At 38.5% G+C, this 26,331-nt stretch overlaps 2 protein-coding genes, 1 non-coding gene and 1 pseudogene across 3 annotated transcripts; 1 reads left to right on the top strand and 3 right to left on the bottom strand.

Moving 5' to 3' along the window:
• Positions 1-256: 256 nt before the first annotated feature.
• LOC119986903 lies at positions 257-2,404 on the bottom strand. The gene has a single exon (XM_038831594.1). The coding sequence runs from the start codon at positions 2,402-2,404 to the stop codon at positions 257-259; it is 2,148 nt and encodes a 715-aa protein (XP_038687522.1).
• Positions 1,785-1,893, top strand: LOC119987588. Its single transcript, XR_005465478.1, has one exon. It is a non-coding gene; the product is annotated as a small nucleolar RNA R71 (small nucleolar RNA).
• Positions 2,405-5,748: 3,344 nt separating the features above from the next.
• On the bottom strand, positions 5,749-7,593 carry LOC119986902. Its single transcript, XM_038831593.1, has 6 exons — positions 7,489-7,593; positions 6,966-7,254; positions 6,536-6,918; positions 6,332-6,433; positions 6,008-6,236; positions 5,749-5,912 (listed from the first exon to the last, which is right to left on the bottom strand). The coding sequence occupies exons 1-6, from the start codon at positions 7,591-7,593 to the stop codon at positions 5,749-5,751; spliced, it is 1,272 nt and encodes a 423-aa protein (XP_038687521.1).
• A 10,325-nt stretch (positions 7,594-17,918) lies between these two features.
• LOC119986456 lies at positions 17,919-19,272 on the bottom strand (annotated as a pseudogene).
• Between the last annotated feature and the right edge of the window lie 7,059 nt (positions 19,273-26,331).

Here is a 26,331-nt window from a genome sequence, read left to right as displayed (position 1 = left end):
TCAAGAAAGTATAGAAAATAAGAAAATCGCAACTTGTCAAGCTGGGTTGTAAACAATGTGATGAAAGCACTAGGACGATGAATCCATCTTAATAATCCTCTCTAGTTGTTTCTCACCTTACTCTTAATTCACTCAATTGATGTCGTTGACGGATTCACTAAGACGTGAACTACCAATGGTATCTAGGCTAATTCGTTTATCTTAACATGCAACTTGGTTATGGTATCTAACTCAAATATGACCATGCAAGACGTCCTTAAGTGCAAGAATCCCTTAATGATGGGAATATCTCGATCTTCTGGTGCAAGAACCCTTTTTTTACATCAATTATTGTTCCAGCAGTGGCCAAAAATGGTCTTCCCATAATGATGGGAATATCTCGATCTTCTTCCATGTCCAAAATAATAAAGTCTGCTGGCAGCAAGAATCGATCCACTTTTATTAAAATATCTTCAATAATCCTAAGTGGAAATTTGATGGAATGATCTGCAAGTTGTAAGCTTATTGATGTTGGTTGCATCTTTCCGACACCAAGTTGCTGAAAAACAGATAATGGCATTAAGTTAATACTAGCTCCTAAATCAATCAAAGCTTTTTCAATTTGTAAATTGCCAATAACACAAGGGATTGTAAAACTCCCTGGATCCTTCAACTTTGGAGGCAATTTGTTGAGGAGAACGACACTGCACTCTTCGGATAGCATCACTTTCTCATGTTCCATGAACTTTCTTTTGTTAGTGCAAATATCTTTGAGGAATTTGGCATACGATGGTACTTGTTTGATTGCATCTAACAAAGGAATGTTTATATGAACTTTCTTGAACAGCTCCATGATATCCAGCATATGTCTATCCTTCTTTTGCTTCTGAAATTGTTGAGGGAAAGGCAGTGGAGGTACGTAAACTCTCTCCTTTAATGGTGCTTCTGGTGCTGTATTCGGAGAAGTTCTTTCAGCCAGCTTTGGTTCTTCTGGTTGCCTCTCTCTTGCTTCGACAGATGGTGATTTTTCTGCTGTATCTTCAGCTGTTGTAACCTCCATATTATCACCAGGGTCTTCATCTCTTATGTCATAAGGCTTTCCACTACGTAAGGTTTTAATTGCCTTTGCTTGTTCTCTCCCTCTTGGATTTGCTTCAGATTGACTAGGGAATTCACCCTGCTTCTTCTCACTCATCACATTAGCTAACTGTCCTATCTGCATCTCAAGTTTCTGGATTGAAGCCTGTGTAACTTGCATGAATTGAGCAAGTACGTCTTCAATCGGAGACTGTTTGGGCTCAGGTGTTTGTGGTGGTTGTGGAATTTTGGAGAACTGTCCTTGCTGATTTTTCCATGAAAAATTTGGATGATCTCTCCAGCCCGGATTATAAGTGTTAGAATAAGGATTGTATCCTGCTCTATTCTGTGAATATATTCCAAATGCAGATTCTTCTTGTCCTATAGGATTGTGTGGACACACCTCGATAGTATGCATAGTGCTAGAACACATAGCACATATCTCCTTCTTTCCAGCTAGTAGTTTCAGCTCATGTCTCAATTTTGCCACTTCCGCCTCAAGAATTGAGTTAGAATTAATCTCGTAGACACCTCGCTGTTTAGGGGCTGCTACTTTCTCTTCTGTATTTATGTCCCATTGTTGTGAATTCAAACACATGGTTTCAAATATTTTAGTAGCTTCAGCTGAAGTCTTCATCGACAAACTACCTCCAACCGTAGCATCTACGGTTTGACGAGTTTGAGGTGTTAATCCTTCGTAGAAAAATTGGACCTTCTCATACTCATTAAAACCATGATGAGGGTAGTGAATAAACAAGTCATTGTACCGATCCCAACATTCATAGAATGGTTCCCCTTCGTTCTGAGCAAAGTTACAAATCTCCCTCTTCAAAGCATTGGTTTTCTGAGCTGGAAAAAACTTAAGAAGAAACTTTTTAACCAGCTCATCCCATGTATTGATTGATCGAGGAGGAAGGGAATTTAGCCATGCTTTTGCTTTGTCTTTCAATGAAAACGGGAAAAGACGGAGTCTCACTTGTTCATCTGAAATCCCTATGTAGTGAAAAGTAGAACATAAATCAAAGAATTCCTTCACATGAAGATATGGATCATTATTGTCATCTCCTCTGAACATGTTCAACATCTGGATATGTTGTATCTTTAACTCGAATTTTCCAGTTGCTGGAGCAAGAACAATACATGATGGAGCATTGTATACTATCGGCGCTGTGTAATCACCAAGAAGTCTTCTTTCAGGTTGTCCTTGGTCAGCCATGTCTTCCTTAATGTCCTCTTTATTAAGCTCGTCTCGTTCTTCTCTTTGCTTCCTTCTTATATCCCGAAGTTTAAGCTCAATTTCAGGTTCAAATTCAATCAGCTCGTTTCCCCTTGGTCGAAGACCAGTCATCCACGAAAGGAATCTGTTCGTTGGTCGTATTAGCACGAGCTACAGAATTTTGACTCGAGCTAAAACGCACTGATTTTTCCACTGCAAAGAAAAATTTAACAAAATCAAAACTAAGTAAAGCACAATTAATTAATCAAATTGAATAAACAATCCCTAACAACGGCGCCAAAAACTTGATAGCAATTTCCGATCGCTTAAAATAAGCAAACAAAAATCCTAAATTAAATTACTCGCAAGCGCACAAGTCCGTAGTAGAATAAATTACGCAAGTACGAGGTCGTACCACAAGGATTGACTATTCAAAGCAATTAATTATTGTACTTATTGAAATAATTCAGACTAATTCAGAATGATGATTGTTTGTGATTTCAAGAAAGTATAGAAAATAAGAAAATTGCAACTTGTCAAGCTGGGTTGTAAACAATGTGATGAAAGCAATAGGACGATGAATCCATTTTAATAATCCTCTCTAGTTGTTTCTCACCTTACTCTTAATTCACTCAATTGATGTCGTTGACGGATTCACTAAGACGTGAACTACATATGGTATCTAGGCTAATTCGTTTATCTTAACATGCAACTTGGTTATGGTATCTAACTCAAATATGACCATGCAAGAAGTCCTTAAGTGCAAGAATCACTTAATATGCCATGTAAGCCCTAGGAGTATGGTATCTACCCTGAGTGTTTCCAATTTCTAATCACTAGAAGCTGGTCTCAAATCCCGTATGGTATCTACGTGAATTTGCAACAGATTACTTATTTGAAAACCTAGTTGGTGATCAGTCATCTATGCATTCAAACAATATAACATGGTGATTAAAAATCCAACATCAAAAGAGTAATTAAGAATAAAAGCAATTACAACTAGAGTATCATATTAAAACTTCATCATGCCCTAGCAAACGTATTTAGTTACACATCACCATAGAAGAAAACTCAAGGAAAAACATGAAAAGTCTAAGATTTCACCAAGGTAGAACTGCCGGCTGTCGTCAAAGAAGTCCTCCAAAAATCCCTCCCTTTTGTCTCTACAAAAATCCCCCTTAATATCTTTTCTCCCCGTTACCGACCTTCTAGGGAAATTCTTCCATCAACTTTAGTTTCCTTACTAACAACAGCTAATGGGAGATCTCAATCCTTCATTCAACGAGATTGGTAACAGCTGTTTTTATTTCCAATTTTGATCATGTTTCATTAATTGGAAAAATCCCTAAAAATATACAATTTGAAGCTTGACATCCTGGCTTTCCAAAGCTATATCCCGTGCCTTTAACAAAAATCTGAGGAATCTTCTAGACCCAATTCTTTGCAGGCAGCACAGTCTTGGTGATTTTGCACTTCAGCTAAACTTTTCTTCAAAATCTGAGTTAATTGGCTCCACGAAAATTTCTGAAAATATTCTCCAAGAAACTTCAAGGTCTTCGCTTTGTTTTCCAATTGATGGTTCTTCAAAATACTCCACATTGGCTGTTTTTCACCAAAAACCATCCAATTGCTCCAAAAAGCTGAAAATGCGAAAAACAAAGTATTAAGCCCTTTTTAAAACCAATTTCCCAGCAAAGACATGTTTAAAAGGTATTAAAATGTAAGAAAATATGAGCTTATCAAGTACTAGTTAGTGACTCAGCCAATAATCCGAACGTCGCAGGTCGGATGGTGGCCAAGCTTCCAACTCTAACAGACTTTCATTGGTATGAGGCCTTGTCTCTGACAGACAAGATCTCTGAACTCAATGTTGCTACTATGAAGGTATACTTCTTCAGTCATCCTTTTTTTTAAACAAAATTTTCCTATAACTTCGGTCAGTTGTCCGCAGGTTGCTTTGGTCTTCACAACTCTTCCAGGTGGAATCGCAAGTGTTGCCAATACCGAGCATGCCGCTCTAGAGAGGGCCGAAGTAGTTGCTTTAGCAAGGGCAAAAGTTGAATCGAACCTAGATGCCTTTCGGGAGGAGGTGGAGAGCATGAAGAAAGAACTATTTGCCGCTGGTGCTAGGGAGGAAAAATATCGGAGAGAAAAATCTAAGTTGGAGGGTGAGGTTTCCCATATCTCCAAGATGGTTGAAGATGAATGGGTGAAAGCATTGGAGGAAGGCAAATCCTTGGGTCTCGAAGCCTTCAAAGTTTCTGAAGAGTTTAAGCTTCGTCAGGAGGGGTATTTTACCGGCTGAGGTGGTTTCAAAATGGCTCGCATTCTCTGATTCAGGCGGGTCAAGATTCAAGCATCCTAGACAACTTTTGCATTGTTCTTGTCGGAAAGGATGACGTGGAGGAGTCAAAGGATGAGATTTATACTGAACTTGTTCGTACTGAAGAGGTTGCAAGGGCTGCCAATGAAGAGGAAGTTGGGGTGCCCAAAGAGGAGGAGGATTCTGAAGCAGAATTTGAGGGATATCCTGAAAGAGAGGAACCTTCAACGATTATTGACCTTACTGCTCTCCCTTTAGACAATCAAACCTTAGTCCCTTCCCTTAATCCTCCGACAATTCGTGATGAAGTGCCCTCAGCAAATTAGGAAGAAATTCGTGATGAGACAGAGGTGAACCTTTCCGTTATGGATGCTTAGTCTTATTGTTTTCTTTTGAACTCTGTATGACCACTTTCTCATTTTGTAATAATATTTTCCATCTTTATTTGCATTTGTATTGTCATTATTTCAGTGTCTTGGCTGAACTTATTGTTGTCATTAGGAGGGTCGGTCGATTGGCCCAAAAGACTTGTGAGTCTTGTCAAATCTCAGAGACCGGCCAAAGTTTCCTAACTGGGATACTTCGGTCTTATTTTGGATTTGGAAATTTCCATAAGTTTTTGGGCTGATTTGGCATAAGTGGGACACTTCAGTCCTAATGGGCCGAACTGGCCTAAGTGGGACACTTCGATCCTGTTGTGGACTTGGAAATTTTCACAAGTCTTTTGGGTCGAATTGGCCTAAGTGGGACGCTTCGGTCCTGTTGTCGACTTGGAAATTTTCTCAAGTCTTTTGGGCCGAACTGGCCTAAGTGGGACACTTCAGTCCTATTGTGGACGTGAAAATTTTTAAAAGTCTTTTGGGTCGATCTGGCCTAAGTGGGACACTTCGGTCCTTTTGTGGACTTGGAAATTTTCACAAGTCTTTTGGGCCGAATTGGCTTTAGAAAAATTTATGTGGTAACTACTAAGTTGTAATTTTTATTGAACTTACTGAAAATGGAATAGAGATTCTCTTAAAGAATAGTTCAACTAAACATAATATTCACGTAAATTATCGGCATTCGAGGGCCGCATCTTCTTCCCAGGGCTTTTTGGGTCTTCTATATGGTAAGTTCATTCCTTGAATGCCTCAATAACCTTGTATGGTCCGTCCTAAGTTTCTTCAAGCTTTCCAAGGTGTTTTCCTGCTACTTCTGTCTTCCTTAGGACCAGATCCCTTTGGGAGAACTTCCTTTCTTTAACTCTACGGTTGTAATACCGAGCCGTTCTTTGTCTGTAGGCCGCGATACGAACTCTTGTCTCCTTCCTAGCTTCTTCTACAAGATCAAGATTATTTAGGAGGGGTTCATTATTTCCTTGACACATCAAAGTTAATTATTTCCAATCTCTACTGGTATCACGGCTTCAGAACCAAATGCAAGTGAGAAGGGTGTTTCACCTGTAGAAGTCCGTGCTGTGGTTTGATAGGACCATAGTATGCTTGGGAGTTCTTCCACCCATCTTCCCTTAGCACTATCCAACCTAGTCTTAAGCCCTTGGAGTATTACTTGGTTAGTCACTTCAGCCTGTCCATTTGCTTGTGGATGGCTGACCGAAATGACTCTGAGTTTAATCCCCAAATCTTCCTTCAGATGAACTGCCTTCCATTATCAATAATTAAGGCCCTTGGTAATCCATATCTACAAACAATAGTCCTCCAGATGAAGTCTATCACTTTATTTTCTGAAATAGTTACAAGTGGTTCAACTTCTATCCATTTAGTAAAGTAATCCACAACTACTATCAGAAATGTCCTATAGGCTGATGCTGAAGGGAATGAACCAAGGAGGTTCATACCCTACTAAGCAAATGGACAAGGATTTTCGATGGGAACTAGTTGAGTAGGAGGGAGGTGAGGTATGTTGGAGTGCCTTTGACACTTATCACATTTTTGTACTACCTTCTTAGCATCTGCCATCATAGTAGGCCAGCAGTACCCACAACGCAGTACTTTGTAGCTGAGAGTCCTCCCTCTTATGTGACTACCACAAACCCCTTCATATACTTCCCTCAAGGCATAATCAGCATCTCTAGGTGCTAAACACCGTAGGTATGGAAGTGTGAAGGATCTCCTGTACAACTCTCCATTAATTATGGAATACCTTGCTGATCTCTTCCTAAGACTCATTGTCGCGTTTTTGTACTCAAGAAGTTTTCCTTCCAGCAAGAATTCTTTGATCGAATCCATCCAGCTTGGCTCAGCGTCCACCTGGGCTACTACCATAACAATCGAGATACTTGGTTGAGGAAGTATCTCGATTCTGATCGAAGCGGGTCCCTTTGCTGAATAAGTTGAATCCAATCGAGTGAGCACATCTGCATAGGTATACGATTGATCTCTACTTTGGGAATCTTAGCCAAGAACTTCCTTACTGTAGCTAAATATTTGACCATGTTGGGGCCTTTAGCCTCATAGTCGCCTTTCATCTGTTCAGTTATAAGCTGCGAACCACTATTGATCAGTAAGTTTTTTACTTCAAGTTCTTCCGCCAACTTCAACCCAACCAAAATTGCTTCATACTCCACCTCATTGTTTCCTGCTTTGAAGTGAAAATGCAAGGCGTGTTCCACACATACGCCTCTCAGACCGAGGAGGAGTATTCCAACTCCACTACCTTCCTGATTGGAAGAGCCATCCACAACAAGACTCCACTACGGGTAGTCCTTTTTGATCAATGCCACTAGGGTCGGTCGGAGACATTCCACCACAAAATCTGCTAAAGCTTGAGCTTTGATCACCTGCCTTGGTTTGTACTAAATGTCAAATTCGCTCAATTCTATGAACCATTTTATCAACTTTCCCGAAGTGTCTGGCTTCTGTCGTATATTCTTTAGTGGTTGATCAGTAAGGACCACAATTGTATGGGCTTGGAAGTAAGGTCTCAATTTCTGAGCCGCAGTAAGTAAGGCTAGTGTGAATTTCTCTACTTCAGTGTAGCGGGTTTCAGCATCCACCATGACCTTACTGACATAGTAAACTGGCTTCTGCACTTTCTCTTCTTCCTTGATAAGGACTACACTTACTGCGTGCTCTGACGTAGCAAGGTATAAGTACAGGATTTCTCCCTCCTTAGGACATGTTAGCACTAGAGGTTGTCCGAGATAAATCTTTCAGTCCTTCAAACATCTTTTGACATTCCTCTGTCCAGTGAAACTCCTTAGCCTTTTTCAAGGCCTGGAAGAAGGGTCTACACTTGTTGCCCGACTTTGCGAGAAACCTCCCTAGTGTTGCTACTCGGCCGGTTAACCTTTGTATTTCCTTGGGCGTTTTGGGAGGCTCCATTTCGAGTATGGCCTCAACCTTCTTTGGATTCGCTTTGATTCCCCTATGAGTGACGAGGAATCCTAAGAATTTTCCAGAGCTTACCCCAAATGCACACTTGTCAAGGTTCAATTTCATCTGAAATCTTGACAGAGTGTTAAATACATTCTGAAGGTCAGAAGGGTGACCTTCAGCCTTTGCACTCTTTACAACCATATCATCCACATAGGCTTCAACTGTCCTTCCTAGCTGATCAGCGAAAACATGATTGACTAACCTCTGATAAGTGGCACCAGTATTCTTCAATCCAAAGGGCATAACTTTGTAGCAATACGTCCCTTCTGGAGTGATTAACGAAGTACTCTCCTCATCTTTTGGGTTCATCTTAATCTGATGGTAGCCTAAGTATGCATCCAGAAAACTAAGTAATTCCTATCCAAAAGTAGCATCTACCAACTAATCAATGTTAGGACGGGGATAACTATCCTTCAGGCAGGCTTTATTCAAATTTGTGAAGTCAACACACATGCGTCATTTCCCATTTACCTTCCTGACCATTACTACATTGGCCAACCATTTCGGGTATTGAACTTCCCGTATGAAGCCTGCATCAAGTAATTTTGTTACTTCCTCCTTAATGGCATTTTGCCTCTCCAAGGCAAAGTTTCACTTTCTCTACTTGACTGGCTTAGCTCCTAATACAATACTGAGACTATGGGAAATGACCTCCCTGCAAATCCTTGGCATTTCGTCCGCAATCCATGCAAAATTTTCAATGTTAGTGAGGAGGAGTTTGGTTATCTCGTCAACTAACTCTTTATCCAGCTACGATCCAATAAACAACTTCTTCTCGGTTCCTTCCTCTACCTTGATAGGAAGGAGATCTCCAGCTGGAGTAGGTTTAACTCTCTTTTCTTCCTCCCGAACGTCCAGAATGTCGATCGAGATGGGTCTTTTTCTTATCTTTCAGATTGGTATTGTACATCATCCGTGCTAGCTTCTGGTCTCTTTTTACTTCCCCTACCCCATAGGAAGTTGGGAACTTCATCTTGAGGTGGTAAGTAGAGACAATCGTCTGGATTTTATGAAGAGGTGGTCTCCCAATGATGACATTGTAGGGAGTCTTCACATGTACCACTAGTAGGTCAATCATATGCATAATAGTCCGAGGATAAGTTCCCAAAGTAATTGGTGGGGATATAACTCGTTTGGGAACTATTGACTCTCCGACGAATCCATACAAAGGTTTAGAAAAACTCTTCAACTTATCATTTGAATCTTCATCTCCTTAAAGGCATGGTAAAATAGGATGTTCGCCGAACTACCATTGTCTACCAAGACCTTCCTTACTGCGAAGTTGGCAATAACTGCTTCTACAATAAGTGCGTCATCATAGAGGTCTTAGACGTCCTCAACATCCTTCTCTGAGAAGGTGATTCTTTCTTCCTCCCTTCTGGGCTTCTTATTTTTCACAGCTACTTCATTGATTCGGGCGTAAGCCTTTCCTGCTGAGGAGCTTTTCCCTCCTGCCGCTAGGCCTCCAACAATTATTCCGATAGTCCCTACAATTCCTCTTTGGTGACGAGGAGAACCATCCCTCCGCCTTTGTCTTCTTCTGTCGTCATCCCTCTCATTATTAGTTCTCTTTCTTTTCTCTTCCTTATCCAAAGTGAACTGTTTGAGATAGCCTCTCCTAATAAGGCTTTCAATCTCATCCTTCAGTTCCCTGCATTCCTCTGTATCATGCCCTTGGTCCCTATGGAACATGCATTACTTGTCTGAAGTACGCTTCCCAACTGGAGCTCTCATTTTCTTAGGCCATTTCATGATATCTCTATTCCGTACTTCTAAGATAATGTTATGCAATGTGTTATTAAGAGGAGTGTAGGAACTACACCATGGCGAAGGGCATTGGTCAGTCTTCTTACCGGATTGATTATCCTTCGTCTTATCACTTCTTCCCTCAGACCTTCCTTGTTTCTTACTTGCGGGATGTAAGTCTTTCTCAATTCTTCCTGAGGTGCTCCAGCCCTTTTTTGGCAGGGGCTAAGGAAGAGGAGAATTGAGAAATTTTCATCATGTCCTCAGACTGCATGAACTTATCCCCCCTGACATATAGCTCTTCCATGCTCTTTGGTCACTTTTTGTTTAATGACCGTACATATGCTTCATCCCTAATCGTCCTTACCAAGGCTGAAATGGCTACTTCTACCTGGACATGTTGGATTTCCAAACACGCTCTGTTGAACCTAGCAAGGAATGACCGAAGTGATTCTCCTGACTCATGATCAAGATTCATCAAGTCAAGATTGATCTTTGCAGTCCTCCTTAAGCCGAAAAACTGTAATGCAAGATTCTCAGACAAATCTCCAAAACTGGTCACACTATATCTTGGCAACTGATTGAACCAAGTCCTTGCTGGTCCAAAGAGAGTTGATGGGAAGATCTTACACATAATCAGGTCAGTTGCCCCTCGGTACTCCATCATTGATTTGAAACCCTATATGTGATCACAAGGGTCGGTCAGCCCTTTGTACTTCTCCAATTTTGGAAGAACAAGATAACGGGGTATTTCAGCTTCGAGAACTTCAGGAGCTAAGGGAGTTAATGTACTGTCCCACACTCCCTCCATTGGTGAGAGCCCTTGGAAGGCAACAATCTTCTTGTTCATCTCTTCCAAATACCGACCTATATCCTCATTGTATGTGGTTCTAGTCCCCCTCCTAGTGCTTTCTCCCACAGTACCATATGGATTCCCTCTTCGGGTCGTCTCGTTAGATTGACCAGAGTGGGAACTTCTCACTTCTTCGGTATTCCAAACTGCTTGGTTCAGTGGTGGCACTTGTTGTCGATCAGCATCTTGGTTTGCATGTGACTGTCGATTCATGATTAGCTCCGTCAGCATTTGTACTTGCTGGGAAAGTTGTTGAAACTGCTCTGAGTTCAAGGTACTTCAGACGGTCTAACCCCTTGGTAAGAGTCGATTCGGTCAGCTCCATCCTCGTGGTGGACTGCTTCATCATGGTAGGGGTTATCACCATGTTCACGGTTGGGATCATTAGGGTCAACAACACGCTTACTTGTCTCCGAAGTAAAGGCAACATTCCTTCTCGGTCTGACCATTGTGAGGTTCTTTTGGGGAAGTTTACTTCCTTCCCATAGACGGCGCCAAACTGATGATATCTGGAATAGGTCCCTCCTATCTGGCAAATCAATTAAGTCAGATCGAGTTATAATAATTGAATTCCTTCCTTCTTGGTGAGTTCGCGCTTCCCTCCTTTCTGCATAGGGAGTAAACGTAAGCTACGGTAGGGCCTCTAGGGTGTGCCCGAGGGAACCTCCCCGACGCTCAAGTTAGTACGATACTAAACTTGGGAGGATGGCTCGTTGCTTCAAGAGGTGCCTCTTGCTTAGTAAGTAATTTGGAGTGTAGTAGTTAGAATACTTACCTGAGAGTGGAGGTCCCTTTTTATATGCGCCTGAGCAATTGGAGTTGTAGTAGAAGTCGGACTCTCTCTCATTGGTTTGCTGGAGGGTTTTTCGGAGGGCAAATTCCCTCTATATCTCTCTCCAAATGGGAGTAGGACTCTGCTTGAGAGTTAGTGTTCTGTTCGGACTCTTCCTTGGTGGATCTGACCTTAGTAAGGTATGGCCGAACCTTACTACCTAGGTCAAATGGAACAAACCACATTGGCAGTGAGGAGTGTACTAGGAAGGTCGGTCATGACCTTCCTACCACGCGATCCAGACATCTTACTCCGATGAACGGCCCAGGTAGTGCCTCCATTACTGTATCTCGACCTCTTCTTGGTCATACTGACATAGCCACTTCAGTATGTACTTCAGTCGTACCGAAGTGGGGGCTTCGGTTGCTGGCTGGTCTTGGCATAGCTGTCAAATATGTGCCATGTGTCTAACTTTTATTGGTAGGGATATTTTGGTAATATCAGAAGAAAAATGACGCTACTTTTGAGACAGCCGAAAATAGAAAGATCAACAAGCAAAATGGGCGGAGGGAGTAATTGTCAGACAAAATTAGGTTTCATCTTGAAAATACCATTATCATTTAAATCATCCATAATGAAAAAGCAAGAAAATTTGTGATACCTTAACTCAATTTTGAAATCGAGTAAGGTTCGACTCCCCTTTCACAATAATAAAATAATTTTTATTTTTATTACTTATTAATGAAATTGTAAAACTTTTATTGCGGTACCAAATTCAGAGATTAATTGACTTATAATCTATTAAGTGCAATTTAGGTCCTGAATTTGCATTATAACCGTTTGATTTTAGCCCATTTCATCTCGTGGCCAGAAATAATTGCTCACTAATTCAATTTTCTTATGCATAAAACATTATTTCACTTACAATTCCAAAATCACTTTAATTTAAATGATTTAAGTTCCGAAATTTTCAAATGATTCAGATGACGTTTCCCTTGACGTTGTTCATGAAATATCTTCAAGTGTTAAACAATGGATTGATTAGTTCATTTGATTTGTTCAGTTGTTTTATGGAAAGATTCGTTTCCACCTTAGACAAGTCAAAATCTTTTTATATTTTTTATTTTCATTATGTCAAAGAGGAGCTTAATATTTTTTGTACTCGCAATGCTCCAACGCCCGTACCGAATCAAGGCTAAATTGTCTCATGAAATTCTGAACCTAACTCATGTACTGCTTTAATGGGAAACAATGTAATACCCTGTCCTAGTGAAAGGGGGAAAATAGAATAATGACACTTAAATGAATAAATGAGACTTAATAATGAAAATAATAGAAGTTGTGGGATGGAATTAGAATGTTATAAAAGCTTAAAGAATATTTGAATGAAAATTAGGGTCAAATGAGTAAAAGAAAAAAAAAATAGGTTAAGGACTTATTAAAAAAAAAAAAAGAAAGGAAGAAGATGCCTTCACCCTAGTAAGATAAACAATAATAAAAAAAAAGAGAGAACAACTAAGTCAAGGCGTATTGCCTTTACCCGATATTGTTAAGGGATAAAATCCCACATCGGTTGTTGAGGGGTCTTGTATCCAGCATATAAGCTGGTGCAGGCCTTCAAGCACTTGCCTAGGTCTTTTCCTTATGGAGGTGCCTGGGAACTGCCACGGCCCAAAAGGGCCGAGATGGTGGGGAGACCTGGGTTTGTGGTTGTGCCACTGACCCAATTTATCAGATGGTATCGGAGCAGGTGTGCTCGTCCTTGATAAGAAGTCCACTCGTTGGTCTTGGGCAAAGCCCAGTCCACGAGTGCGGGGGAGTGTTAAGGGATAAAATCCCACATCGGTTGTTGAGGGGTCTTGTATCCAGCATATAAGCTGGTGCAGGCCTTCAACCACTTGCCTAGGTCTTTTCCTTATGGAGGGGCCTGGGAACTGCCACGGCCCAAAAGGGCCGAGATGGTGGGGAGACCTGGGTTTGTGGTTGTGCCACTGACCCAATTTATCAGAGATATTCACACAACAAGAAGGCAAAAGACCACTTTACCTCACTTTCTCTCCACACACTCACGGGAGCTCCACCTCTGGTGATATTCCGGCGAGTTTTTCGACCGGCCAAAGATTCCTTTTAGTTGGGACCTACACTACCACTTCACTTGCTACAAAGGGAGGGATTGAGGTAAGCCTTTGGTTCTAGGGTTAGGGAGTTAAATGAGTTTTGGGGATTTTGATTCTTTGAGAGCTTTCTTTGTTCAATAACTCAAAATTAGGTTCTAATCTTCTTATATTACTAGGTTCAAGTGTGGTTATTGAACCAATTCAAGGGGAGACTTTGTTTTCTTGATTTGGTGAAACTAACAAGTTACAAGGTAAGATTTCTTTATTCAAATTATTCTAATTAAGGTTCGGTTGGGATGAAAATAATATTGTGATATGATTTTAATTGTTTAACCTTAGAGAATTAAGGTGGAATATGAATTTAGCGGAAATGGGTATATTGTGGAGTATGGAATGTGGGCCTTGAATGGGCTGGTGAATATGAAAACTTAGTGAAGTTTATCTTAATAAATAGGTTAGTGAATTGGCGTGGAGTGCACGTTGCTTTCTTGGTGAGGATTGCAATTTCACTCCGAGGTAGGGATTTCTTACCCTTTTTATTTTGAAATACTTTCAAGCCACCGAATTGTTTGAATGGTAAGTTTTGGTTTCTGTCTCGATCCTTTCCGAGGAGAAACAAGCCTTGAAGGCTTACCATTGCCTCTTTGTCTTATTGTCAATGATAATGTTATATGTGATTTAACTTGATGAATATATAACCCATGAAATGCTTGGTCATAAATCGGGCATTGTGTGATTCTTCATGCATCATGATGAATGAGTGTTTCTGTATATGTATATTGCACAAATGACATGATTTTAAGAAGTTACATTAGATGCATGGTGGGTCTCGAGGATGGTCCCGGGCTCGCGTTAGGTGTTGGATGTTATTTGGGGCACGTGCGTGGATGATAGATAGGAGCCTTGTGATGGTCCTAGTCCATAGGATTCTCGTAGCGGTATTTATTACTGGACGCTGGCTAGTATTTGACGCTAGGCCAAGCATGGCATGTTGAGATATCACTGTGGGGCCAACAGTGAGTGGTTGCGACCACATACGTGCCAACCTTCTCTCTAGCAATGTGAGATTGATGTTGATGGATGACTGGTGTTTGTTTCTTGGTATTGATTGGATGCTAGAGAGAGAGGTAGTGGGGGTCGATTCTCGTCGGCTTGTCGCCGTAGGGCGGAAATCTGATCCGCCGACTTGGGTGTCATTGGAGACGGATATGGAGGTTTGGTTGGGTTGATTGGGTGCATTAGTTTTGCATTGCATATTGTTGTATCGATTACACGTTGTTACTTTTTCAGCGTTACTATTCTATCATTTTGTCCCTAGTGAGCCTTCTGCTCACCCTATATACTTTCCCTCCCCATAGGTGAGACAGGATCTAGTGCACAGGCTATGGATCAGCAGGAGGATGCGTGACGGAGGTGGCCTGGACCTTTGTTTATTCTTTTGTGTTTATGTGGTACATGTGTATGGTTATATACCTATGGATGTATAAGTATGACTTGTCGTTTGCATGCCACAGTTGTGTGAGTAGGTTGTTGTATTTGGAGTTATGTTTATATTTTGGATGTGGATTGTATTTGGTTGTCCGGGAGTGGTGTTCCATGACTACTGTGTGAGTAATGACGATGATGAGATGTGTATGACTTGGACCTTGAGGGTCGATTGACTGTTGGAAGTGTTAGAAGCTATTTGGTTATTTATATGTTTGTTTACAGGTTGGGTTCCCCAAATTATGGGAAGATGCTACCAATATTTCTAGTGAGATTATAATGACTTGTGATATAGCACGTGAGATGCACGTTTTGTTGTCCTTGTCCTTTTCTTCACGCTCCGCGGATTGGGACGTGACAAACAATGCAACCCTTGGAATATATTACAACCTCAAGTGGCGAGGAGCCGAATTTGTTATTCTTTGAATTACGATTAGATTATAATATACAAATGGAATCTAACATTTTAGAACTAATCACGTATTATTTCAGTTCCTTGGCAATTAGAAAAAGGAATTGGGCATGACATGAGCTTGTCTGTAATGCCAAAGAATATTCAAATCTCATATAGTTGTTTCACTCTCCTGAATTCATGATTGCAACGAATTTGAGGGCGCACACCATGTAACTCTCTTGTAATACAAAAATGACATGTAGCCTATCAGTTTGGTAGCTTATGGGAGTCCAACAAGTTTATTCAATTGATTTAATCAATGTGATAACTTATTTCACTCCTTTATCCCATAATTCATTGTCCAAAATTTATTATTTTACTATAAATTCCATTGTTTTTTTAAGCACAGTTCTGAATCCATTATTTTAGTTCTGAATCCATTGTTTTTGAAATTCCATTGGAATTAAGATCCACCTGATAAAATTCATCGACAATGAATCTTGTTAGAAAAAGATTTATGCATTGATTTTGAGAGTTAAAACGTTTTAAAATTTTGTTTATGAGACTTGGGCTCCCATGGGCTACCTAGCACTACTCTTTGTAATAACAATTGCAATCTTGCTTACTAAAAAATGACTCATGAAAAAAAAAACAAATATCTCAAATAATGTGCTAGATAGCCCATATAGTGATAGCCCTTGGGAGCCCAAGTATTTTAAGTGAACATTTAAAACGTTTTAACACTCAAAATACATGTTAGATTTTAAAAAAAAATTACATATTCAGAATCAGCGCATAAAACTCTTTCTAAAAATATCCATATTACGAAATATTACGAAATGAAATAGAGAATTTAGAACTAAAACAATGAATTATAGATTGTGTTTTAAAAAATAATAGAATCTATATTAAAACAATAGATTTTAGACAATGAATTTTGGAATAAAAGAGTGGAAATAAAACTATTCCATTTATTAAATCAATGAAATAAACCTAGTAGACCCCTATGGACTATCAAACTGATGTGCTACATGTCACTGTCGTATCTCAAAAGTTTGTACCTGAGCTTAGGATATCTTGCATATCGAAGCCTTTTCTAACTTCTAAAGGTAATACAAGTACATTGTCACGACTATAACACATCCCATGATCACGCCATTGTGACCTCCAAAATATTTCATCTAAATCATCGTTTGAGTATGCCGTAATGTCGGGCCAAAAACATTTCATATCGTCTAATGTTGGAGCTACTAGTGCACTATGTTTGAGCAAAAAATCCACACAAACTAGAAGTACGAAGGCATAAGAAAAACATCCATCAAATGCAAAAAATGTTATAAATGATTGTAACAATGCTAGTAGTGTTATTACAACCAAATAACTTTCTTGTCAAAAATCAAAAATCAAAATGTTTGGAAAAGCCATATCCGTCCAGAGGGTTTTTATAGCACCAATTAGTTTAGTTTTTTTAGTTTGTATGAATTCCTCAAATTTCTCGATTTTTTTTTTTTTTGTAATTTGTATCCGTATAGCTCCAATGCAAATAACATTTTAACAACAATCATATTGTTATCCACATATAAACCAACGAAGAATTGGACATATTTCTTTGTTTTAAACCAATGTTTACATAGTAATTATCGGATCATGCAACAATATGACCAAACAAGGTTTGACCTCAAAAACACCATCATCATTTAAATAATCTATAATGAAGTGTTGGACATAACTCCTTATCTTAAACCAATGTTTACATTGTAATTCTCGGACATGCAACAATGTGACCAAACTAGGTTTCACCTTGAAAATACCATCATCATTTAAATCATCCATAATGAAGAGTTGGACATATCTCCTTGACCTAAACCATTGTTTATATTGTAATTCTCAGACGTGCAAAAATATGACCAAACTAGGTTTTACCTTGAAAATACCATCATCATTTAAATCATCCATAATGAAGTGTAGTTAATAATAGCATAAAACACATATAAGCCCTTCTACTATATCTCACGTGAACTTTAAACTCTTTTACTTATACCGGTCAACATTAAGCTCTCTTACTATATTTCATGTGAATTTTAAACCCTCCGACTTTTACCGCTAAACATTATCCCGTCTTACTATTTTGTTGGAATTAATGTTTCCAATTAAAATTATGTCACATAAATTACGGAAGTAGAATTTTCGACTATTTAATAAAATTAATCATATCCATTAGATTATTCTACCTCTATTAAAAAATTAACAAAAAGAAAGTACATTAATCTCTAAAAAAATTGATTTTGAAATTGTTTTCGAAAAAAAGAGTAGTCTTTTACTTTAATACTTTTATTCAATTACTAAGAAGCACGAGCGAATTACATGAACCTCTCCACAATCATAAATATAAAATTAGTTAAATTAAAAAAAAAAGTCAATTTTTTTGTATTTTAAACAAAAAATGATAATATTGAAATTATTAAAATTCTTACATGATACTCACTCTTTATTTTATACCAAACATGATCATAGTCACCCCACACTCGTCAATTTGTCACAAACAAGTCACACTCATTAAATTATAAACCAAATGCCTCTTAAAACTTCAAGCCAGTACCAGGCAATTTGCGCTCAGTAATTCCATCTATTTGTTCAATCATCTCGGTAGTCAAATACTTAGCAAAATCTCCAACCTCCCCTTTCCGGAAGAACGCCTTATTCTCCTCGCCGGACGACAATTTCCCGGTCACATTCACCTCCAGATTGCTCAAATTATCGAAGCTACACAGCTTAAGAATATCAAGCAACATACCCGCACCCTCTTCCTCTTCTGAAAATGAGCACCCAGTGAAGTCAGCTAGCCTTCTCAAATTCATAGTTGGCTCCTCTTTCATTTCCTCAGATTTCAAAAACAACACCTTCTCAGGCCTTTCCAGGCTTTCCTTCCAATAACCCAATACATGTTCCCAACAAGGTCCATACAAACCAATTCCCTTACAAAACTTACCAAAAGCCTCTTCAAGCCCAACACCACTCTCTTTAAGCTTAAGCCTATTAATGAAGTGCCATAGTGACACAAAAGTGTCCTTTGGGTTCCTACACAAATACACAATCTTGCAATTGGATTTCTTCACTGATTCTGGCAAGGAAACAAATGGCAAGTGGGTTGCAAACAGCCTTGGAGGAGGAGTTAAACAAGAGAGGTCAGGCACAGCTTGTTTGCCATCATGCACTATACGCTCCAAGTAAGGGACTGACGCAGCTCGGGCTCCCCAAGACCTCAGAGGTAGCGCACTACATGGGTCTGGGCTGTCAACCTCAGAGGCTAGCGCACTAGCATGGGCCTAGAGCACCGAACTGGGCCAGGACTGCAGCCCATACACCCCAACCCTTTACGGGATGTTGATGATGGAGGTCAGATTCGAACCTCCAACACCCTTTGAGTGGGCAAACCACCCAACCCGTAAAGGGTTGGGGTGTATGGGCTGCAGTCCTGGCCCAGTTCGGTGCTCTAGGCCCATGCTAGTGCGCTAGCCTCTGAGGTTGACAGCCCAGACCCATGTAGTGCGCTACCTCTGAGGTCTTGGGAGCCCGAGCTGCGTCAGGGACTAAGTCATGAGAGTTTTGAGTTAGCAAAGGGTGGAGTTTGGCTACAGGTGGAAAGCTAAACCGGTTTAACAAGGCAAACAGAATTGCCTTTAACCAGGTATTGGGGATTGGTGACAAGGAGGATATCAGAATCTTGGGCTTGGAAATGTGTTTGGCAATTTATGACTCCTGGCAGCTGCCAAGTTCCATACCACAAGCCTTGTATTGGTAGAGATATGTTGAGACCCAACCTGGTTCTTTGGGAAGAGAAGATATTAGGTCTTTGCATACCTGAGAGAGATCATCATGTTCATCTCTCAAGTATCTAGGAAGAGATGATGGAGGAGCTTCAGGGGTTGACATGGGAATTTTGGGATCGATGAATGTGTTTTTACTTCTGGTTACACGCCTGTTATGATTATATATATATATATATATATATAGGAATTTTCTCATGAGGTCTTAAAATGAGGTTCTAATTCACTTTTAAGGCTCAAAACATTTTTCAAAAATCTGAAAAAAATATATTTCTGTTTTGATTGGTTTTACGAACTCAACGACATATTTTTTGTTTAAAAAAAAAATCAAATGCAACCTAAAAATTGTATGAAATGTCTTTTGTTTTATATCCAACGATCCAGAATTATCATGCACTTTTCATGTTGAATTTGTTTTTTGTTTCGAACAAAAAATATGTCGTTCTGTTCGTAAGACCGATCAACATACAAATATATTTTTTTAAAATTTTTAAAAAAATGTTTTGATCTCTAAAAGTTCGGACCTTACTTTAGAATCTCATGAGAGAATTCCTATATATATATATATATATATATATATATATATATATATATATGTATATGCGAGTAATTCTCCTATGAAGTTCTAAAACGAGACATTAAAATGAGAGGTCCTAACTTTTAGGATGTAAAATATTTTTAAAAAAATTTGGAAAAAATATATTTGTATCTTGATCGATGTTACGAACCCAACGATATATTTTTTATTTGAAACAAAAATCAAATTAGACATGAAATGTACATGATAATTCTGAACCATTAGATATAAAATAAAAAATATTTTATACACATTTTAGAATGCATTTGATTTTTGTTTTAAACGAAAAATATTCTAGGGTTCATAAAACCGATGAAAATACAAATATTTTTTTTTTAATTTTAAAAAAATGTTTTGGACCCTAAAAGTTAAGACATCATTTTAGGATCTTGATATGGATTTAATTGCAAGCGCACAAATCGCACAAGTAATAAAGCGGTGAGTAAATTATCGTTTCCACTAGGGATGTGTTGGCAATAGAGATCAATGTCAAACTAGTAACAACTATGCAAATTGGGGAAAGGTTTCGTGGTTTGTTTTAATTTTTAACTAAACTAATTAAAAAGAACAAAGACAAATCAAACACAAGTTTGAAATCAAGAATGAAAAGCACTAGGGTACTTAACGCCACCTCACATATCCAATTCAATTCCCTTGGTCCCTTAATCCCTAATTCCTCTCTCTACAATGACAATCGATTTTCCAACCTATTCAATGTTCTATTCCTAGATACATCAAACGTATTTTCAATATAAATCCCTGTTATTCCTAACAATCGGATTATTATATCAAAAACCCATTAAGAACTATGAAAATCATTTAACGATTGCATAAGTCACAAACCTATATTCCTATGGTTCATGCACCCTATGTCATCTATGGCTTGAGGCAAAACCCTAGATATCTCCTTTCGGTCTCAATCTAGGCAGCAAATCAATTGAATGATGGCCAAACATTCAAAAGCATTAATCACACCCATAGACAATCAATAGAGAGAGAGAAATCAAGAAATAAGGAAACCAAGTTTATTGAATCTTCAAGGTTTGGTTACATTAAGACCCTAGTAAAAAATCTAGCCACTCATGGAAGCAAAATACATCATTAAACAAAGGAAATCAACCATAGAAACTAGGATAGAAAAGGAGAGAGAAAACCCCCTTGTAGACCCTCTTCTTCTCCAATCTCCAATGGTGGTAGAATGAAATCCAGCTCCCAGAACTCCCCCAAAACCCTATTTTATCCCCTTTTATACTTCCCCAAACTCTTATGTCGTTTCCAAAACAAGTTGGGGTCGTTTTGGTTTAAAAACACGTGAATTCGAAACTTTTTCGCGAAACTGCGCGTGCTGTGAATAGTACCTCCGATCGATCGGGAATATTTCCAATCGATCGGAAATACAATCTGCCTCCACAATTTTTTGGGTATTTTGGCAGGTCCGATCGATCGGGAATGGCTCCGATCGATCGGAAATCAGTTCTGGACTCCAAATCTTTATTTTGCACTATTTTCCTCCTTTTCTTGCCTTGGCACCTACAATATGCAAATATACTTTTCTTAGACAATATCAACTCTTAATCAACTCAAAATGGGATGAACTCATGTGTAAAGGATGTGCAAATGTATGTATATATTTGGCACATCAGATCTCATAAGAGAATTCATTTATCTAATATATAGAAATGATGACCCAAACTAACTACTTGTTTGGAAACAAGTCACATCAGCGATTCAAACTCTCTTCATGTTTTTAATTCCAATTCTAATAATTGAGTTGATAGAGCCACAAAAACTATATAAATAAAGGTGTGTCACTGCAGACGCACAATCCCATTAGTGGGTGTCATGTATGGTAGAGAAGGATATAATAATTGTCCTCGTGACAAACACATATTGTATAAAATACTACATGATTAAAGAAAAAGGGTCCTCGTGAGAACAAATTGTATAAAATTCATGAACGGAGACAAAAGACAAAAGAAGGTTTCTGCATATATTAATTTGGCCCTTGTACATCTGGATAGTTGTTTTCAGCCAGACGGGCTTCAACATTATTGTAGTGACAGTGCTTAAGAAGACTAATTAGCAGGTTACGTGAACAGCATTCTCATTCAAAGCAAGACATCAATGATGACAATGAAATCGTATAAACGAAAATGATAACGATCTTAGCAGTTGGTATCTCAGTTATTCCAACTATTGATTTGGACGCACATGACCCAAGTAGATTCATGGGTGAAATCTTTTGCATAAAACCTAGTAGTTGGGATAATTGGGATACTAGTTGCTGAGATCCATATCATAATTGTTGTACAAAAGGCAATGATTGAAGAATATTTATAGTGTGTTTGGATTGAGAGATTTGGAGGGAATTGAAGAGAATGGAAATTGAGTTTCCTTCTAATTCCCTTGTTTGGATAGTTTAGGAAAAATTGAGGGGAGGAATTTGGAAGGAATTGGAGGGAAGATTTTATTAAATTTTTGTCAAAATTCTTCCTCCCCAAAATGGAGTCATTTGGAGGGAATGGATGACATATCAAGTTGTTTATATGTTAAAAACATATTTTACCCTCGTACATAACACTCTAACATAAAAATATAAGAATAAATAAGTAAATTAAACTAATTTTATTTCCTTCTTTTTTTTTTATCTATCCAAACATGAGAGGGGAAAAATTATTATTCATTCCATTCTCTTCCCTTCTCTTCCATTCTATTCCCTTCCTCCCAAATCCCTCGATACAAACACACACTTAAGGTTCTGCCTGAATTGATGTTTTAGAGAGTTAAGTAAACATAGTCAAGAGAGATGAGTAATTTACCTTGTTTGATTTGTAGAAAAGATGGTTAAGTAATGGGGTGAAGGAGGGGTCAGGGAAATCCCCATTCCTTTACTCTCAAACTCAACATTTTATAACCCCCGATTTGGGGTGCTTGTGAGGTGAGAGAAAAGTCTATTTATTATTTCATAAATTGTTCATAAAAGTTTTTCCCTCACTTTAATTTTAATAAGAGTATTTTTGTAACTGAAATCTCTTAACTCTCATTAAATCTAGAGGCGAGTAAATGTGATCTCCTCCCATAACTCTCCCTCACTTATGTCTCACTCCCTTAACTCTATTTATCCATTCATTTTTCAATTCAAATAGACCGTAAGACTTTATTTGTTGAGTATAATAGATCCATAAACATAATTGGACTACCTTTAGGAAAGAAAAGCCATGAAGTACAAACAAGGACATGTGACACGACACGACAATTTTAAAATTTACAAAACACAGACACGGTAAGGACACGCATGCATAAATATATATCAAATATATAGGTCATATATAAGGAATTAATATACAAAACTTGAAATATATATCAAACATATATAGGTCATAGATAAGAAATTAATACACAACTCCTTATACTGGTGGGTTTTTGTTGAATTGTGCAGATTTGGAGACTTATTTGATTATATAAGACAAATGGGTTGGGCTTGATTGAGGCATAATTGGGAGCCCACGTAGCACAAAGTCCACCAGTGACACAAATCCTGAAAGACAATGCCAAATCGGTACCTGTTAGTGTACTTTTCGACATCTTGGTCTAACAAAAAACAACATGGACATAAAAGTACCCATGGAATGATCATTTACTTTTCTACCCTCAGCCTCTTTCTTTTCTTCTCTTTCTTCTTCGTCTCTTTCTTTCTTCCCTCTCCTCTTTCTTCCTTTTTCTCTTTCTTCTTCTTATTTTTCTTCTTTTCTTTCTTCTTCTTTTCTTTCTTCTCTTCCTCTTCTTCTTCTCTCTTAGACCTATTTTTTCGCAATTTAAAGTTTAAAAAGCTTTAGATATATTGTTTCTATTCTTCCTTACTTTCATTTAGGTGTAGATGTTGGGTACATGATTTTCATTCAAAATTTTCTTGAGTTTATGAATGTTGGATCTAAAATAATTTGTCAAGTTCTGCAAAATCATTCAGACATGTTCATGTTACTGTTTCAAATATTAACATAATAAACAAAATCTTTGTCATATTTCTTACTAGAGTAAATGACCTTAAAAAACACCCGATCTATCGTACATGATTTTGCATCATAACGCCAATACATTAATATGATAATATAGGTAAATATTAGTTTAATATTAATTTTTGCAATAGTAACTTGACAATGTTACTGTTTCAAACAGTAACATTGAACTCGCGCACTGATCTAGTTTCTTGTACCAAGGACAATAATTCTCTGAATACTAACTCCTTGTAGTTGTAAGATAGATACTCTTCCCTGATGAGGCCCTTCATATCCCGCCAATCTGAAATTGAGGGCAACCTCAAGTGGTATCTCTACTCTTCCACACTTTGCCACCACACACAGACTTGGCCCTTGAACTTCATTCTAATGAATCGAACCTTTTGCTCTTGACTCATACCGGCCCACTCCAAAAAAATTTATACCTTAACCAGCCAATCCATCACTTCATGGAACTCAAAATTTTCTTCAAACTCTGGTACATGAACATTGATCTGCCTCATGACGTGCTTCGTCTGATCATACTGGCCATATGTCCTCTGGTTATGATGAGGAAGTTCAAGCTCTACTCGAAGGGTCGGTAATGATCACCACTATGTTGAGGGTGATTGTTCCGAGTTAAGGAACGTGGGCCTTGGTGTTCTTTAGCATGGTCACTCTTGTCAAAATCATCAGCCTTGTGGATGATATCCTTCCCACTCCTTCATGCCGGGGAACCCCTCTCGTTACTCAATTGTTTCACTTGCTCAGCCAATTGAGTAACTTGTTGGGCTAGGTCTGGAAGCTGTTATAGAGCTTGTGAAATGGCCGAAAGCTATTGAGCCAACGCAGTCATGAGTTTTCCTTGTTGGGTGGGATCAAACTCCGGTGCTGCGTAATCTTTGCCAGTACGAGTAGGCATGTTGTTTTGCTCCGATACCAAGTTGATGCAGTGAAGCCCACTAACACACAAGCTTACAGGACAACAGAATATTACTCAAGACAGAGAAAAGAGTCACTCTCCAATTGTGAAATCAGGAATCACTCTTTCATTTGATTTTCAGTACTTCCTTAATACAAATTAGAATACCTCTAAAGAGAAAACAAGAATAATATAAATAGGATTCTTAGCTAGCTAATTTGTAACCATTACTGACTTTATGCCACTAACTGCTCCACTAAATGAGTCGTTGAAATCATTGTTGATTACTTCAATCATGCCCCACGTTGATTGCTAATTTCACACCATAATTTATCTCCATAAAGTCCATGCTAATTATTTTTACGAAACTAATCCCTGATTGAATTCTTACGATCTTCATGGACCCAAGCCTCAATAGAAACATTATCAGATTGGCCTATCCTAGGCTCAGTTTTGTTAGTTGCACCACCTAAGATCTGTCAAGGACATTGAAACCTAATGATTTGTGCTGTGCTCACAAGAAACAAGATTGTGATCATCCATCTTTAGAAAAGTAGGGACTTGCCAAAGATCCATTAAGGATGTTGAAACCTAGTGCTTTGTCCAGTGCTCACAGGAAACAAGACTGTGATCGTCCAGCTCTGGAAAAATAGGGACTGAATATACTAATTAAGCTAGCATATCTGGCAAAAGCATCCGTGGGTAGGATTAGAACCTCGCTTTGAAATGAAGTAGCGAAATGAGGAAATGATTTTTGCCATGATCTTTGATTTAAAGACCAGGAAAGAAAATCTAATTTATTTTTACATCAATCCATTGGGTGGAGCGATAACACTAGCTTAACTGCTAGCAATTACGCTAGCTTAAAAATTCTAGCAAACGGCCTAATTTCTCCTATTTTTCCCAAATATCTGTCTCAAGGATTGAGCTCAACACAAGAGGGGGGTGAATTGTATTCTCAGATTCCACTAGGAAATCCCCCCTTAGACAAATTTGACCAAGCTAAAACCAAATAGCACTTAGCACACAAATTAGGTCTCTAATATGTGTCCTAGTCAAATTTCACTCAAATGCAAATGTGATACAATGAAAAATGAATGTCAAATTATCAAATAATCAAGTAACATCAAATATGTTTTTCAAACAATAATTTGCGCACCAAAATATTTTCAATCAATTTACCTAACAAATCAAACTCAAATCACATGGAATTTTATTTGCAAGTTCACAACACCCTAAATAACAATACACTAAAATTTCAGCTTCAAATTCGAATCCTAGCTGGGGTAACTTGCACGGGCAGATTGGGGTTACAGAAATTTCAGCAAATAACCAAGAAGCAAATAGCCAAGCAAGATCAACACAATGATTTCGAGTAGTTCGGAGACCCTTCTCCTACGTCTACTACCTCGGTTCACCAATTCCACTACCAAGATGTGGTTTTTCAAGAGATTCACAAAACTCAATACACCAAGGGTTTCAAGAACCCCCTCAAATTAAGGTGTGGTTCTCCAAGTGGTCCACAAAACTCAATACACCAAGGGTTTCAAGAACTCCATCAAACTCAACCTCTTCAAGGTTTGTGCCCACCAAAGAGATTTTTACAAATTTGGGTATAATAGGTTCACTCAAGGTAAGTTCAAGTGAATCTGGTCCCTTCAATGTGTGACC

Source organism: Tripterygium wilfordii, chromosome 20, assembly GCF_013401445.1.
Source record: "Tripterygium wilfordii isolate XIE 37 chromosome 20, ASM1340144v1, whole genome shotgun sequence".
Taxonomy (NCBI): Eukaryota; Viridiplantae; Streptophyta; class Magnoliopsida; order Celastrales; family Celastraceae; genus Tripterygium; species Tripterygium wilfordii.
Note: the sequence above shows the minus strand (reverse complement) of the source record. Positions and strands in the feature narration are given on the sequence as shown.